At 45.7% G+C, this 18,444-nt stretch overlaps 1 protein-coding gene across 5 annotated transcripts in view; it reads right to left on the bottom strand.

Moving 5' to 3' along the window:
- ASTN2 (astrotactin 2) overlaps positions 1–18,444 on the bottom strand; it is a 669,461-nt gene that overhangs the window by 5,066 nt on the left and 645,951 nt on the right. For 4 of the 5 annotated variants that reach the window (XM_079961923.1, XM_079961925.1, XM_079961927.1 and 1 more), the window contains 2 exons: positions 3,358–3,458; positions 814–997 (listed from right to left, as the gene is read on the bottom strand). In XM_079961923.1, the coding sequence (XP_079818049.1) occupies positions 814–997; positions 3,358–3,458 (285 nt within the window). The remainder of the gene's footprint in view (positions 1–813; positions 998–3,357; positions 3,459–18,444) is intronic. The other variant, XM_079961924.1, reaches the window with a different exon arrangement.

The raw sequence follows: 18,444 nt of genomic DNA, 5'->3' as shown, positions 1-18,444 counted from the left end.
TATGTTCTTGTTGTTTTCCTGGAACAAATGTTTGCTACAAATTGGGGGTCAGGGGGAACAGTGAGATTCTTGCAGTGGGGCTGGTGGAGGGCTTAAAAAGAGAGAGAGAAAGATGGTCCCAGACAGGGATTGAGGCAGGTGCAGAGAAGAGCTGGCTAGCTTCATAGCATCGCAACCAAGGCCACCTATGAGCTCAGCCTTTTCCTGTCTCCTGCTGACTGAATACTGGGTCGTACTGCAAGCAGCTGTTTGCAGCAATCTGTGGCTCCTCCTGAAACTGGGCCCTGGAGGTCTTTGGTGTGATGTATTTATGCTGCAGATGCAACAGCCTCCCTGCTCGCCACTAAGTTTTATGGCTCAGCATTTTCTGTGGATCCTCTGATAAACATTTCAAGGTAGGGAAATAAATGACCCTCTGAGAATACAAACTTTCTGCTATTAAAACTTCATTAAGAAGTGCCCCACCCCCCAAAAAGAGTTGGCTTGCCCTTCTCCTCTTTTGGAGGCTTTGTAGATAGCCAGAGATCTTTGGGAAAGGAGAAAAGAAAATGGGATTTTTCCTAAGCAGGAGGCAAGTGCTTTTTTGGACAGTGTCAGGAGGTGTTTGAGGCCAGAATAGAGGGGCATGCACATTCAGCTCTGTGGATGCCAGACATGTGTGACACGCCATCAAGGCTGCAGGCCAAAGCATCTCCCTGAGCAACCAAAACTTTTAAGGCAACATAAAAAATTTGGCAGTATAGGGCTGGTTCGACACTGTGCTCCCGGATTTCAAGAAGGGGTCACAAATGTAAGCTTGCTGGATATAACTACCTGGGTCCAAGCTCATCCTCACTGCGCCAGACAAAGTCCCCAAATTTCTCGTAGTGGGAGTTATAGTGATGCTGGATGCGGAAAAGCATGGAAGTGGAGACCTCCATCAGAGTGTTGTAGGCTGTCTGCTGCTCTTTCCCACTGGTGTAGCCATTGTACAAGTTGTAGATCTTGTCTGCTACCTCTGGAAAGGAAGTAGGAGAGGGGTGGGAAGGGGCAATCATCATCTAAGCACAAAGGAAGCAGATCTTGGCCCAAATGGAATGGAAGAAAAATTACTTTTAGATACATTTTTGGCTTGGACCTGGAGGCTTAGAGGGTGAATGGGTTGTAGCTGGAAAAGTTTTCATGAAATTATGTCCAATATTCACCTCCTCCACCACCTTCCTCTATAAAGGAAGTTCCCTCAAACCTAGTCAAATCACTGATCTATCTAGTTTAGGATTGTCTACATCAGTTGCCAGTGGGATAAAGAGCTTGTGGCCCCAGCATGACCAATAGTAATGGATTATGGGAGGCGAACTCCAGCAGTGCTGGAAGCAGTGCTTTTGCTTTTTTAAAAAAGAAAAAAGGGTGCTGGTACTTACCATTAATTTTTGATATTAGGTGCCACACTTTTAATTAAAAAGTTGCTAGTACTTGAGTACCCCCAGAAAAAAGCACTGGCCAGAAGGTCAGAGGTTGTCCACCTTTGATCTACACAGATCCAGAGTTTCAGACAGAAGTCTTTCCCAGCCCTACCTAGTAATGTACCCAGGGACCTCCTGTATATGGAGCAGCAACCCTACCTACCACTAAGCTATGGCCATGGCAGAATGGGAATCCAGCAGTGGAGACCAGGTCATCTCTTAGAAACATAGGGAGCTGCTTTCTGCTCTCGCTTTGGTGCATTCTAGGTAGGAAGGAAACACTAGAGAAATGGTGCCTACCATACTAGTAGGCAGCACGTGTAACACCACTGAAAAGTTGGGCAAGCACTTTGTCACTGTTTTCAACACCCACCCTCAGTCATCAAAATCCCCACCGCTACCACTTTGCACCCTGGGAATATGGTGGAGAAGGTCTAGGGAAGGGAGAGGCATTTTGGCTCAGCAGTAGTTAAGACATTATCCGTGTGCACATCCATCCTAACAAAGCAAGTTTCTGATTTACAGCAGGCATCTGAAGGCTCCGTCTAATATTAGTTCCTCACTTGCGTTTTCAAGCATATGAAGGGACAAGACACACCTCTTTGAAGTGCAAGGAGGAGGTGTGAGGATTATAAAGCAGGTGCCCAGGGTATAATGGCCTTGTATTTTCATCTGGCCTGTCCATGCTGCCAGCACCCCTACACATGTACATGTACATGCACACACAAACACATACATATAATTCAAACGGGGAAATGTAGTGTTGGATGCAGTTCTCAGGTAACCCCCTCACAAGTTTCAATGTTAATGAGCTGCATATGCCTTGTGCCGAACTACTGGTCAGCAGATGTTGGATACAACACGTGTGAAAAGGAGGGACACTAATCTAGCCAAAGTTGCTACTGCAGATTAGTTGGGGGGGTCTAACCTACTGTTCTACTATTGGGGGATCAAAGACTGCAGCTCTGGGTTGGGAAAAGACAAGGTGATGTCCACTCAAGCAAGAATTCCAGAGGAAGGATCTACCAGATTAACTGAATAATAGAATTGTAGAGTTCGAAGGGACCCCATGGGTTTCCTAGTCCAAATCCCTGTAATGCCAAATCACAGCTAAAGAATCCCTGACAAATGGTCACTCAGCCTCTGCTTAAAAGGCTCTCCAAGGAAGAAGAGTCCACCACCTTCTGAAGGAGTCAGTTACGCTGCCAAATAGTTCTTACTATCAGAAAGTTATTTATAGTCAGAATCTCTTTTCTTATTATAGTCAGAAACTCTTTTCTTGTAACTGGAAGCCTTCAGATATTTGAACATGGCTATCTTATCTCCCCAGTCTCCTCTTTTCAAGGCTAAACATGAAACAAGGCTAAACTGTTCCTCGGTTTCCAAACCCTTGATCATTTTAGCTGCCCTCCTCTGTATACATTACAGATTGTTAATATCATTCTTATACTGCTGTGCACATACTGAATATAGGAACATTAAGAAAACACTACTGGATCAGGCCAAAGGCTCATCTAATCCATCACACTATTTTCACAGTGGCCAGTTAGAACTTCATGGGAAGCCTACATATAGGTACAAATGTATTGAGAAAATGTCAACATTATTGTGAGGGCAATATCCCACCTTGCCCTCCCCTACCCCACCACACCCATCCACCCCTGACTGGACTCAGAGCAGCATGAAGAGGCTTCAAAGGTGGTCTTTCACCGCACCTTTGACCAAAATCAACCCTGTGCAGCTTCATAACGGATGGTGGATCATACACCTCTAGACCTTGCCCTGGAAATATGTGAGCAGTGTGCTAGGTTGCTTAGAACTTGTGTGTGTGTGTGTGCGGGGGGAGGGGCAATTATGAAGGTGTGATTATGATCAATTATGACCATAACTCAGCTCTGAAGTCAAGAGCTTTTACCCTCTGCCTTGCTGTCATCCACCAATGGGCAAGCTGTTCTCAGAGTGACTGTGCTCAGCTCGGAGTGTCTTCCTCGGGTGTCCACAGCATAGAGGGTGAACCTGGAAGAGAAGAAAACTATAAGGCCTCAACCATGAAAAGTAAAGTTAACATAATATGCTGGAATGGCTGAAATTATGGTAACCGCCATACATTCTGGTGCAAGATGTCAGACTAAAGCAGGAACAGATAACCTTTCTCCTGCCAAGGACCACATTCCCTTGGGATTAATCTCTCTCTGCCTGAGGCCCCACCAATTAAGTGGGCAGGGCTAATCTCACTCTTCCTACCACCCCATCCCTTTCTCTTCCTGGTAGACTGCTCAGATGGGGACACATATCACTCTTGCCAGTGGTATGGATGGCTCACCAGTACTCAGGTGGTGAAAATATGCTGAAATCAGGCCAAGGGTCATGGGGTGTTCACCCCTAGACTACAGGAAGGCTCAAGGGAGACTCACAGAGATGGCTTAGGCTGCAAGCCAACAACCCTTCATGTTGGTCTGTGATGGGATGTGGTGAAGGTGTCCCTCAACCTACAGAGTAAAGCTAGCATCATTCTGCCAGTAGGGAGGTCAGTTCTGCCCACTGAATATTCAGGCCAACAAAAAGTCCGCAGGTGGGATCTATGGACTTCCACCCCCACCCATTCCCTGGTCCAGGGGCAGGAATGGACTGAGCTGCCTCAGGGTACACAGTCAGACCCACTGCAAATGTTTGAAAGCACAGGGTTCAATTGTGGCCCAACTGCAGCACCTGGCAGAACAACTGGACCACCCCCTGCCTTCCATCACAGCCTACATCAACAAGTGTGGCAATGGCCATGCTTCGCCACACCCCACCAGTTCTGAATTGCCCTGTAAGTCTTGTGGTAGTACACTGCCACCAAACGTGGTGTTTCCAATGTACACTAAAGACACAAAGGAAATAGTGTTGTAGGGGTGCTTTTCCCCCCACACCTGACATGTAAAAAATTACTTTTGGGTTAATGCATGAAGGTATATCCACCAGCCTTTGGTGTGGTGGCACTCCCTCCCATTAAACATCAACAAGTGTCATCTGTATTGATTTTTAGTGCATACTGAAGATCTTTTTCTTAACTAAACTTTAAGTGCAGGGTTTTTGTTTTGTTTTAATTCCAGTCTATATCTGCATTGTATTTCAAATTGTTCTTATATCTGAAGCGGTTTTCATGTTCAATTGTTTTAGGGATGGTTCATAGGAAGTGATTCATATATGGAAATAATAAATAAATAAATAAATAAATAAACAAACAAACAAACACCAAAGACATGCTCCCAAATTCAGAGTGTATGAAGTACTGCAGGAGAGCACACACATCCTTCTGCAAGGTGCATGTGGTTCTAAGCACACCATTGTGCCCTACTGGAAAAAGAAGCCTAACACATGGCTCCACGTGGCATCTGGAGAGGTTTACACTGTAGAAACCCAAGATCTCCTCATCAGAAGCAGTCCAAGTAAATCTCTGAATAAGCTTTCGATTTCTCCCTCTCCCTCTCCTCCTTTCTTGTCTGCAATCACTTCCCCCCTTTCTCCATTCTTAGCTAAGTGGTGCAAAACAAGCAAGCAAGCAAGCAAACAAACAAAGCAAGGATCCTGGGCTGGCTTTGACAAAGTGCAGATTGTCCAGTGTCAGGGCACCTGCTGATGGAAGGCAGGCAGTTGTGCCCTTGAAGAGGAACAGGAGCTGCTCTTTCTGAAAGCAGATGCAGCCAAGTGGGATTTGGATGGTTACTTAACAGCAAGTTGACCCCTCAAAGTTCCTTTACTTGTGACAAAAGCAACACTCCATTCTGTGCAGTTTATTCCCTTCCAGACACCCACAGTGGGAACTGACTACACCAGGGGTGGAGTAGAATGCTGCATTCCCTTCCAGGGGCCATGTGCTGGGGTGGGTAGAGCCAGAAGCAAAAGTGGGCACAGCAATTAAACTTAACTTTACCTTTGTGCAGTGGGCTGGTTTCTACACACACTCACACACCCCTCTCTGTCCTCCATTCAGGCAAGCAATAGGCATCATCAGAGTTTGGGAAAACATTCCAGGAAAAAGCATTCACAGAGGGTGCAAAGCAGAGCCAGTGAAGGGTGTGGGCTGCGGAGAGTTTGGAGGGCTAAACAAAGAAGGAGGGCTTCCTTTGATCCACAGCCCTCCAGTTCTCCACCCCTGGTCTACACTTTTTATTAACCCTAGTTACTCACTGCTAACTTTTCACACAGTGGAAGCAGGGAGAAATGTTGGACAACCAGCACAGGATACAAAGGAAGGAGTGGAGTTCATGGGAATTTTAGTCAGAATTTGGTTGGTCCCTCTCCCTTTTGCAGATGTCAGAAATCTGAGAGATTGGAATCCCTATTCAAGCCAACCTGATGGTCACAATCAACTACATGTAGGCAGAACACATGGTTGGCCACAGAAAGCTGAGCAGGACAGCTGCTCTGCTCTGCTGGGGGAATCATTCCAGTTCTTTAAATATGATGGCTAGCCAGGCATAGCCCTTTTAAACTGTCAATCTGAATTTTGCAATGTTGAAGGGGGCGGGAGAAAATGCTATGGGGAGGTATATATGTATGGTGATAAGATGAAAGGAAGAGGCACACACACACACAGAGAAATCACATACCGAGAAAGGGATAATGCAGCCAGGCACCAGATTTGTAAAAATGCCCATTAGGCTGTGAAAAAGCATCTGAGGACACACAGGGTCTAAAGTATGTTCGGAGTGGAGACTATCCAGGCTCTTCAGGGACAATTGGATGGAGAAGCTGGTGTGCATGTTTGTGTATGCAACATAAGAGCTCTGCTGGATCAGGCCAGTGGTCCATCCAGTCCTGCATATTGTTCTCACTGTGGCCATCCAGATGCCCATTGGAAGCCATTAGGAGGATACCCCCCTCCCCACTTGCTATTCTCAGCAACTGGTAGACGACCTCCAACAGTGGTGGGATCCATTGGAAGAATAACATTACAATCTTGGATAGTTGCCATGGACAGCCTGAATTTGTCTAACCTTCTCTGAAAGTTATCCAAGATTGTGTCCATCACTTTTTTCTTCATGGGAGTGAATTCCACATAGGAGCATATGTCCTGAAGAGGTACCACAGATCTGTTGCCTCAGCTTTACCTGTCACAAACTGTGATCCTAACGAGAAAGGCAAAAGCTCAGCAACAGAGCACAATTCTGCATGTGGAAGGTACCTGGTTCAAACTCTTGGAGATGTTGGACAGCTACTGCCAGTGGAAATATGTTGTTGGATAATACATCCCATCATTCCTGGCCATTGGCCATGTTGGCTGGAGCTGAGAAGTGTTAGGAGTTCAGCAACATCTGGAATGTCTACAGGCTCCCATCACTAGAGTAGATAATACTAGGCTAAATGGACCAATGGGCTGGTTCAGTACAATAATGTGCACCTATTATGGAGAAGGTCCATAGCTTAGCAGCAGAGCACTGGCTTTGCATGCAGAAAGTAGCAGATCCCAGTCCTTGGCAGCTTCAGTTTAAAGGGTACAGTTGGGGAAAATGACCCCTAGCTTTGCATCTTCACTTGCAGTTTGTGGAGTCAGCTATGGTGGGTGAGGAGCATTGTGGAAAATGTAAAGGATGGCTAGAATTGCAATATTTACATGCAAACTGGAGAGAAGTGTGGGTGAAAACTGACTTTGTATGCATCTTCCTTGAAAAAATTTCCTTAGCAGAGGCTGTGAAGCAGAGACAAGTGCTCTTAGAAGGACCAGATTCTGTCCCGCCCACCCACCCCACCCCACCCCTCCCCACTCCACCCACACCCTTCTCTTTTTCTCTGGGAACTGCCTGGTCTTCTGATACCTTATTTCCCCTTTTGGGGGGAAAATATGAAAAGTCTTGATCTTCATGTAAAAGCTGCTTGTGGTGGATGACTAGATCTCCCCTTCTATGACATCTCGTTCCCTCACAGGGTCTGTGCAGCTGGATGAGCCCAAATATTAAGAGCAGAGTGTTCCCAGCAGCATAAGTACTGCTATATGGGGCCCCACATCTGAAGGGATTGGACCATGCCAGAGTTTATTGCGTACAGAACAAAATGAAAGGCACAGCCCAGGAACAAAGGCAGGCTGGTGTGTGTTTGTGTTTCAGCAAGAACTCTTGTCTTAGCGATAACAGCTGCCTGGGGTTTTTTTGGGGTGGAGAGACTATTTTGCAGAATCCAGCTCAGCCTTCAGATCGCATAGGCAAAAACAGGCAAAATATTGGGGCTCAGATCCTTGGCTGCAGGCTATGAAAACAGGCACTTCACCACTGGCCTGGTTTCCAAGATGTGTCAGCATCCCTGATCTGTAGCAACATATATTTGTCTTACATATATATGCAGATAATTAGACCCACCCCATAGAGGCAGCATTCCCTCCTCCCCAGCTCTGCCCTTTGCCACTCTTTTTTGGTCCAACTGCAATGGTGGACCTCATGTTTGGGGGGGAGGGGAGAGAGAGAGATGCAAGATAGACCCAGTAAGCTTGAAGCCAGCCTAATTTGCTGTTTGGCACAAGTTGCCAGGTGGTGCCAACCTGAAGAGGTCAGAGAACAAGAATAACATGTTGATGGACAGGGGCTGACCAGGCAAAAGAACCAAGGTGGCATGTTGTGAAGGGATATGCTATTATGAATGCATTGACCATCTCCTGCTGCCGTGAAAACCTTCCATAACAGTGAGATCAGCAGCATAGAGTCATTGCTTTGGTCCTCTCACCATCCAAGGTGTAATCAGTAGAAGGTGATCCATTAGGGTGAGTGGGGCACTGCCCTGCCAATCTCAGTCTGTCCTCAGCTAGCCCTCCCCTGCCTGCCTTCCTACTTACAATCAGTGTGTGTGTGTGTGGGGGGGGGGTGTCTGTTAGCTTTGGGCTCCATCTTCTTTGTGTTCTCCCATGCAAAGAACTCCACAGGGAGAAGGAGAATGGGCACAAAATCAAAATGAGTGGTTCTGACTCCACCTACTGTTTGTGCGGCTTTGTCTTCTGCCCTACCAGTCCCAAGGGCCAGAGCACTTACATCAGCTAGGTCCTGGACCTGGGATCCCCCACCCCAGGCCTATAGAGCTAGCAGGGGGGGGGGGAAGAAGGAAGAATCCTACCAACAGCAAGCTGCCCCTGAAATCGATGGGAAATTTCACACCCACAAAAAAATCTAAGAAATCCCCCCCCCCCCAATTCTCCACCTGCCAAAGAGACTACGACATTTGGGCACCATTTGGGTTCAGTGCTACTTCAGAGCTTCACAAAATAAGGTTGTGTGTGTGTGAACTGCACAGGAAAACCAAGCAATGCAGCTTTCCTCCGGAATGTCAGTGTAGTGTGCCCTCACCACTGTAAGCTCCTCAGATATCTGTGCAAAAATGTCTACTCAGAGACTGCTCAATTTAAAGTATATATTTATACAAATATAAATCAAAGCCACAAGAATGCATTTCCTCTGCTTGATGGCAACTCTGTGATTCAGCATAATCAGGGATCAGTAAATCAACACATAAAACCTTCTCACTGTGCCAATAAAATAAATGGAGCCTTTTTCTTGGATTTTGGAATTTCAATGGGTGAAGCATATTGACAATGCCACAATAAAAGGAAGCTCATAAACAGATCTACTTTGCATACTCATTCGGTTGTGGTGGCTTGTCGTTGAGGATGGGGGTAAATTCTATGAGGGGAGAACAGGATATCCCTGTGGCTATAACCACCACAAAAACAGCAAATCAGCAGTGGAAAGAGGTTGGAGAGAGAGCTTGCACAGTGCTTTTTTTCTGGGCTTTGCAGGGGTACACATACCCCTAAACATTTTGTGAATCTAAGTTTGGCCTCACTGTGGGGCAGCCTTTCAATATGAGTAGAAAAATGAGAGTACCCCCTAAACATTTTTTTAAAAAAGGAAAAAAAGCACTGGTAGAACCTGAGAAGAAATTGCCAAAGCAAGGTTGGGGAATCTGTTGTCCTGGACTTACAGCTCCCATTAACCCCAGTCAGTATGACCAATGGTCAGGGATTGTGAGTCCAAAGAAATTTGGAAGGCCACAGATTCTGCCCCAGAGTAATTGGGGGCAATATCCTATAGTTGCTATGCTCAACAGGAAGCTATGGGCAGCTACAAATATTGGCTTTAGGGCTTTGCAGATGGCTTTCTGATGCCCTCAGCAGGCCCGTAACTTGACAAAATTATATATGGCGGAGATAACAGTGCTCAGATATGCAGGAGTGCAATTATCCACATGACAATTATGAGCTATTTCAAGGCTGATAGCATCTGGAACTGGCAAGACCCCACAATGATGCACAGAGCTATATCCTAGTGATATAACCTCAACATCACAATTTGCTGTGTTCCAATCAAGGAGGAATCACCACGTTCAGATGTTCTATACTGCTACTCCAGAGGCTGCTAGAACATGCCAGAAGCAGTTCCATGTCTTCTAGGATTCGCCATCTCTTTCAGTCAAAGCATTTGATGAGCATTTTGCAAATGCTGCTTCAGCTAGCCCTCAGGCCAAAGGTGCCCTGAATGAAAGTTCAATGTTAACACTGAATCCATTAGTCAAAGGTTACAGCCTATCAGCTTTTTATAGTTCTAGTGCTGGAAGTGCCTGAAGACACATCTGAAAGCTGTTTAAAAGCTCAAGACCCCTTAAGTGAGAGGGTCTCCAGGGATTGGCATCAATCTGACAGCTGGAGGTGGTGCGAGGAGAGAAGGTTCATCACAATGAGCAAAGGAGAAAGAAAATCAATATCCTCCTCTTGAAGTAACCAAGGAGATGATGCAGTAGCCAAGGCCCTACAGGAAGCATTGCCTTTGAAGACCCTCCCCAGATGGGCCCACCTTATAGTGCAGCATCGTGGCCTGATTACGTAAACTAAGGGCTCATCCAAACTTCCACTTCTCCCACCACTTTCCCCCAGGAAAACCTAATATTTACTCCTGAATCAAAGCTAGTGTCAATTGGGTGTTCTGTGGATTGACGTTTGCCCCAAAGGAAAGTTGCAAGGCAAACAGGAAACCGCTCAGACCCATGCCTAAAAACCATAGGACAAGTGGAAGTGTGGATAACCCCTAAATCTGATGGGCTTTATAGTGCTGCTTCAGAGTGATAGAAATTGCTCCCTGTCCCTTATATGACACTGGCTGGATCTAGACACATCAAAAAAAAAAGGGGGGGGAAAGGAATCAGTTAAATGTGTTGTAAGCTTTATAAATGGAAATCCTGTTGATGAAAAATAGGACTCCACAGCACCATCTGGTGTCACAGTGTTATAACACACATAAAGTTCTTTTTCTTTACTAATGTACCTGAGTCCACTGGTGGAGGAAGGGAAGGATGGGGGGAGCACACTGCCCACAGCACCATCAAGAGTGGGGTACCATCACGGCCGCTCTCCCAGACATGCGCTGCGCACCCCCCACTGTGTCAGGCGCATGACCCTGCAGGCAGTACCACACCCCCAAGGGTGGCGTGCCACACCCCTGGGATGCACGCCCCCACGGGCGGCATGCCATGACCCGGGATGCGTGCCAGTCACACCCCTGCTTGCTCTCCACCCCCAGCACCGGAGCATGCAGCTTCGCCACTGGCAGAGCCCACTGATGTGCAGTCAAAATGTGATTGGCTGTATATCAATCTCAAATCACCAGGCTGCTGCCAACATCCCTTGTCAACTGGGATCGCCTTGGAAACAAGCCTGTTTGGTGAAAAATGGTGGTACTGCTGCAGCTTGGGGAAAGAACAGATGCAAACTGTGCTTGGGCAATAGACAACTTCTCTTATATGTGCAATCTATTTTGCACCTGGAGTGTTTTTGCATGGCAAGAGTATGCCCTTGAACTCTGGTGATGCCTTTTGCTTTCCTGGATGGAGGACAGAGAAGTGAGTGTCTGTGTTTGTAAACTAGCCTACTGTACAAAGGCAACATTTATATTCTGCCCCCCACCTGGCATGTGGCTCTCAGAAGTATACCCAGAAAGGAATGTGGCTTTTGGACTGAAAAAATGTTTCCACTCTTAGTTTAAGGGAACAAATAAATAGGCAGTGAATTGCATTGAAGAATTAATTTTCTTCAGGGGTTCCTTAGTGCTAAAAAGCAATGTTAATGTGAGGGAGCTTGTGCATAAAATCACCAGGACTTTTCAGAGTGCAAGACTGACTGAAAGGCCAAACAAGATGCATCTAACATCTTGCTTGGTCCTGAAAAGGCAGAAGAAAACCTACTTTTTAGAAGTGGAAAACAGACATAGGTTATGCATTTGAGGGAGGGGGGAATAAAGCACTATACATATTCTAGCTCTTAAAAGTTACTCATAGCAAGTTACCTTAGGGGGTTGTGGAATCTCTTTTCTTGGACATTTTACAGAAAAAGTTGGACAGGCTCTGTGTGGGCTGCTTCGCAGTCTGCTTACAGAGTCAATGGGTAATTATCTCCGGATTGTTAGCCTGGGATAGCAAACACTTGTCTATAAAAGCAATGAATCTGGGAACATTCCAGACCCCCTACCCCTGGCTGATTGCTTTGGGTAATCATTTTGTGATCATCAATTTTGAAGAAAGAGAAATTAAAAGAGATCCTGCTTTTTTAATTTTCCGGTTGGGATATCTTATGTCAACTGACTACAACAACTGATGTGTGCCTTGAACACGCGAATGAGTCATTCGATACCCCAGAATGTGTAAGCATGCACATAAGTCCTCAGATATCAATGCAAGCATGCTTTAGGACAGGAGGTTGAATTAGATCAAAGTGTGGTTCCTTGGAATCCTATCAGGCTACAACAACACAGCTATATCCAAAAAGTGCAGCAGAACATTTCTCTAGATCAAGGACAATGAACTTTGTTTTCATCCAGGAGACCACATTCATTTCTGCGCAACTTCCCAGAAGTGTTGGACCTTGGCATCTCAGATTTCAGTGGCCCCCTGTGTGATGCCCAAATCCAGTGCTCCTCCCTCTCACTTTCCACTGGAATAATAGTGGTGGAACCTGCTCTGGCACTCCAGAAGCCGCCTCTCCTCCCAGGAACCACATGCCAATATGGCAGAGCAAAACATGTAAATGTAACCTGGAAAAGGAGCAGCAGAAAGAGTCAGTGGGTGTCACATCCCCTCTTGGTTCTGACCTTGCTTATGTGACCCTGGGAGTGTTATAATGTTGAGAAGATGGTCTGTCCAGATACAGGTTTCCCCATATGCACACCTGCACAGAGACCACAAGAATTTGCCACTACTTAGAAACTTATTGGGGTTCCTCAATTAAAAGATTAGCAGTGGTGGACCAGCTTTCTTGAAAGGCAGCTTGCTCACCACTACTGCACATTCTTTTTCTGCAATGCACAGCTGCAACAGTGTTGGGTGTGGTGCAGAATACCCTTTGAGAATTAAAAGTGGGTTGAGAGTTGCATCACTTCCCAATTTTGCCAGGACACACATCTCCATTCACAGATGATGGTTGTTGTTGTTTTGAAACAATGCAAAGTTTGAAAACACCTGTTCACTGGACAAGAAAAGCACACATGATCCAACTCTGGTGTTAGTTCTCAGAGGCCAGTGTGAACTGAGCATGCATTCTAGAACATATCCCAACATCCTTTAGTATGCATAGGTGTTCCATTAGTTGCTTACTTGAGCTAGTGTGGTGCAGCACAGGGATGCAGAACCAGTGTCCCTCCAGATATGGTTGGACTCCACTTCTCATCAGCCCTAGGCAACATGGCCAGTGGTCAGGGATGATGGGGAGTGGTAGTCCAGCAGCATCTTGAAGGCCACATGTTCCTCATACCTTGAGTAGTGGATAGAGTGTGGGACTTAGATCAAGGAGACCTAGATTTGAATTCATAATCATCAACACCTTGAACAACTCACTACAGTGGTGCCTCGCAAGACGAAATTAATCCGTTCCGTGAGGCTCTTCGTATAGCGGTTTTTTTGTCTTGCGAAGCAAGCCCATTGACAGCTTAGCAGATTAGCGCTATTAGCGGTTTAGCAGCTTTTAGCGATCAGCTGTTAAGCGGCTTATCAGCGGATCAGCTGATAAGCGTCTTAGCGGCTTAGGAAAAGGGGGGAGGGGGGGAACCCCGCAGGAACTCGCAAGACATTTTCGTCTTGCGAAGCAAGCCCATAGGGAAATTCGTTTTGCGAAGCGCCTCCAAAACGGAAAACCCTTTCGTCTAGCGGGTTTTCCGCCTTGCGAGGCGTTCATCTTGCGGGGCACCACTGTATATCTTAACTCAACCCAAGCTACAAGGTTGTTGTGATCCAACAATAATGGGGAAGGGGGCTCCCCTGAACTGCTTAGAGCAGTGGTTCCCAATTAGAGGTCTGGGGACCCCTCCACAGAAAACACACAGGGGGTCCACGGCCCAATCCCTTGCTTCCTCCCAACTAATTTTTTTGTCATTTTTGCATGGTAATATCACAAAATTTGTGGTCTGTTTTAGCGCAGTGTGATTTTTCAATATATTGGCCAAAACTTGTTTTGAAATAACAATTTTGGCCTGGCAGTACGCAGGAAAATATCACTCTTTGTGCAAGGGGGAGCAGGCCAGCCAATTTCAAGGCACTGCTGATATTGCACAATGGTGTCAGCTGATAACACTGCTGATCTGAGCTGCCTTCCCTCACGCTGAGAGAGAACAGGGCAGCTGATTGCCCACACTTCAGGTCATCGTGGCACTGCCTTCCCCTGGCACTGAGGTGAGCAGCTTTTCTCAGTTAGTAGGAAAGCAGCCACAGTGGATGTGCATTTCCACTGGCTGCCACCACTGGCTGCCCCGCTGATAGCAGCTTGATAGTCCCCCATCCCCATCCCTTCCCCATCAAACCATGTGGTGGAGTGACTCCCCTTCCTCTCCTCCCCCCACCCATTTTATCTCCACAGCTGCTTCTTTCTCATCCTCATGCCTGATCTACAATTTGAGACATTGTGATATAACAGAATATTGCAATATTTATCTGCTGATACATCACATGTTGAAAACCAGATATTAATCAGCCCTAGACTGTTTTTATTTTTTATTTTTAAGTATAACTAAAATTCTTTGCTTATTATGAGCTATTCCACATTTTGTTCAAAAAATTGCTTTGTAGAGGAAACTACCATAGAGTTATCAACTTTTTCAAAGGTAGGGGTCTGTGGTTTGGCTTTTGAAAAACCAGGGACCACTGGCTTAGAAGAAAGGGAAGAATAAAAAAATAATTAAACAACATTTCTTAAAGTTTGAAGAACACTGCATTAGACAAACCATTACATCTCATCTAATTTTGTGATCCAACTAAATCCTTTCAAACTTTACCATGTTTACACAGCAAATATGTCATGACCTGCCCTGAGTTTTTAGGAAAGGGTACAGCAGAGTTTGGAATAAACAAACACAATGGACAGGGGGTGGGGGAATGAAGTGGTGGGCAGGGGTGGCCAATAAGTGGTTCTAGAAAGGGGAACAGGCTTTGGAACAGAGTTTGTTCAAGAGAAATGCCCACAGAGGATGAGGCAGTCATTGTGACTGGTTGTAGACAAGTCTACTATGTTGGCTTAGAAAAGCATTTCCCTTTAACAGTAAACTCCCCTTCTCTGGGTCTCTTTGCAATGGGGGAAAGCACATTGTGCTAGTAATAGCTGGCAAGGAATCCACATGAATGCTATGAGCTAAGAAAGGAGAAGCTGGGCCGTCAGGGAGAGGAAAACAAACAAACAAACTTCGAAGCTGAATTAAGGTCAAATCAATAATCACTGTGTGCATGTCAGGATGCGCTTGAAGTTCAGCGTAGATTTGGAAAAGGGCACTTGCTGCTTCAGGCTCAATGGGGTTTACACATTTCTGGTGAGCAAAAAAATATGTGCCCCTCTTTGAAGTGGAACAGATGTCTCTCCCCCCCCCCCCCATTTTTACATCATGGAATGATAATCAGGCAAGATGCATCACAGAGATGGCCAAATCTAGCAGACCTTCAATGGTAGAGAACTGCTGCTACAGAATATTTGTCCAACTTGACCAGGGACATCTGTGGCCCATTGTACTACAACTCCCATCATTCCTGGTCACTGGCCATGCTAGCCAGGGTTGATGGGAGTTGAGAGACCTATAACCTCTAGAAACCCAAGGTTCCCCATCCTTGAATTAGCCCATATTGTTTACTCTGAATGGCAGTAGTTCTCTGGGTCTCAGGCAGAGGGCTTTCCTGTCACCTGCCATCTGACCCTTTCTAAAAACTGAAATTGCAAGGAATGGTTCCTAGGACCTACTTCAAGCAAAGCATGTGATCTACCAATGATTCACCTAGCCAGGTACAATAACATACATTCCCACCTGGAGCCTGCCTTTCTTTATTAGGGAGGTTTAATCCTGCCTTCATGTAACGGGTGGGATACAGCAAGTCAAGGGAGGCTCCCTGGATATGATGTCTTTCAGGGAGATGCAATTAAAAAGACATCTGTTGATGGAGATTTTACATAATATCAGGGAGCTGCTTATAGTAGTGGCTAGGTACCGGAGCTTTGAGATGGATTAAAATCTTACTTCCACCACAAAACTCGATGAGGTGGCCAAGCCACTATCATTCAGCTTCAGGGCTCTTCCATATGGTCTGTTTATTCAGCATGCAATCTGATTTGCTTGCACAAAGTTTAAGTGGTGGTCAAACTATGTCTGATCTTCCTTCAGCATCCATTTTGATTGTTTGCATGGAGGTTACATGACAATGAGCATTGATCCTGTATTCATCCTGATTTGTTTGTGGGGTGTTTGCTCATCTTTCTGTTAATCATTTGTTCACCCCCACTGTCCAATGTATTTCCCAGTTACATTCCAACCCCTCAAAAAGTCTTCTTTTTTAAGTGGATTTGTTGTGCTGGGGCAACACAGCACTTCAGTCTACTTACCTTGTAGAAACCTAAAGTTCCAATCTCTGTTTGAATTCTTCTGTGGCCTGGAGGCACCCACAGTCTGCTACCCATATTATGTGGATGATGAGACTTTGCAGAGTCATTTTAAGGACTTCTGAGATGGGACACTGTATGCAATGTGCTCTGAAAACTTCAAAAATCAGTGGCTAAATTGAATGGTATACTGTATCATCTCTCCAATCCAGTCCATACATGTGGTGTGCCCATCTGGCCACCAACATCCTTGGATGTTGATGTGTGTGAGGGGGAGGGGGCTTAACGTTTACATTCATCTTTCATATGGAGAAAACCTGGCAGCTAACAACATGATCTGTGAGTCTATGCACTTTGGATTTTAGGCATGTCAGCTGTATTTAAATATTACAGCCACTTTACAACATTGGGAAAGGGAAGGCAAACTAGGTGAGCAGTGAGAATGCTCCTATTCTCATACATGTGGATTAGGGAGAGGTACCATCCTATGCAGTTTCATATCCATGCTGAGTGCTATCACTATCTAATCCAAAACAAACCATTGTACACTGAGAGAGAGTCTGTCCTCTAAACTGAACCCCAAAATTCCCTTGTAAACTCAGGAAGGAGACTACACACACACACACACACACGGCAACTTCAGTCAATTCTGTCCCTGCCCCCGCTAAAATCAGAAGCTTTCCCCTAGATTTTACCATTTCTGATAGCAGGGATATGTGTGCTATAGGTGACTTAAAATGCATCTCATTATTGCACCCTTCCCTCCTGCTTTGCAACAGCTTATGGACAAGAACTCCCAGGCAAAGGGTTTCTGTGCATATAGCCCCTGTGCTTCATATAGCATCTTCTGTTCTACACAATATATTTTCATTATGTATATCGCTCTTCCTAACACTACCCTCCTGTTCATTTCTGCTCAAGTGATGGAGTTTTCCCCAGCTATCAGTAAACACTCCCATCCTTTTCTTTGCATTAAAATATACTTGGGGGGGGTGGGGGGAGAAGAGTTTGGCTGTGTGTGTGAGGAGACGCTCCCTCATCACTGTCATTGTCCTGACCCTAGTGAGAGCTCTCCATATAATCTGAACCACATTGCTGGCTGATCAGATACAATACCCGGTAAATAACCTTGACTCCAGTGGTCAGGAAAGGTAGGGATCCTATATCAGAGCGCATGAATGATTCACACACACAAGTCACAGATGGCAGTTTCAGGGGGCTGATGCCGTGCAAAGCTAGGGAATCTCTATGGGGTTCAGATTCCAGGCGTACACCAAAATAAATTCATCAGCTCCCCTCCAAAGGACTGCAAGAGGGCTCCAGTGTACATAGGCAGCTCAACAGAAGCGTGGCCTACCCAAATATTTTAAAGACTGGGCAATTTTAGAGGGACCATAGCTCAGCGGTAGAGTACATGAACAAAAGTTCTTAGATTCATTTTCCAGCGTCCTTGGATAAAAATATCTTAGGCGTGTGTGGTTTTATCTGTGTGAGAGAGGGAAGACTTTTCCGGAGACCTTGAAGAGCATCTGCAATATTGGATAAGGTAGATTATAGCTCAGTGGTAGGTCTTGTTTTGATGCAAGGGGGAGTTTCTATGTTCAGTTCCCAGGTTCTTCAGATAGCTGTTGATAGGGAAAAAATATGCCCAAGGTCCTGAAGGGCCAACTTGAGTAGTGGTGTTTCGCCAGATGGATTAATGGGCCAACTGAGCATCGGAGATTGCGCAGGGTAGTGGTGGTGTTGAGCTAGAGGATTTGAAGCTTGGTTCTATTTAATACAACCTTAGCCATCCTCATCTTGCCACAGTCCGCAATGTGTTTACCTGTAAATGGCTGCCTGGAAGCAAGCACATAATCCCAGCCAATGTGACTGAGACTGCTGTTCCTCTCATTCATGTGACACTAGTCATTTAGGGGTGGGGAATTTAAGATTCTTAGATACAGAAAAGCATTTTCAATTGGGAGGTGGTTTTGCTTTGTGCTTTGCCATCAGCAGATCTGGAAGGGCAGTCTGCCGGGCTTGCCTTGGTACTTGATAATCTGTCTTTGTGCAAGTGGCTCAGTTAAGATGTTGGTCCTCCTTCCTCTATACTGTAACTTTTACGGGGGACAGAAGATCCCAATTTATCTACCCAGTATTTTC

This window comes from Podarcis cretensis, assembly GCF_951804945.1.
Source record: "Podarcis cretensis genome assembly, chromosome: Z".
NCBI classification, from domain to species: domain Eukaryota; kingdom Metazoa; phylum Chordata; class Lepidosauria; order Squamata; family Lacertidae; genus Podarcis; species Podarcis cretensis.
The sequence above is the reverse complement of the archived record's forward strand: the minus strand, read 5'-3'. Positions and strand labels throughout refer to the sequence as shown.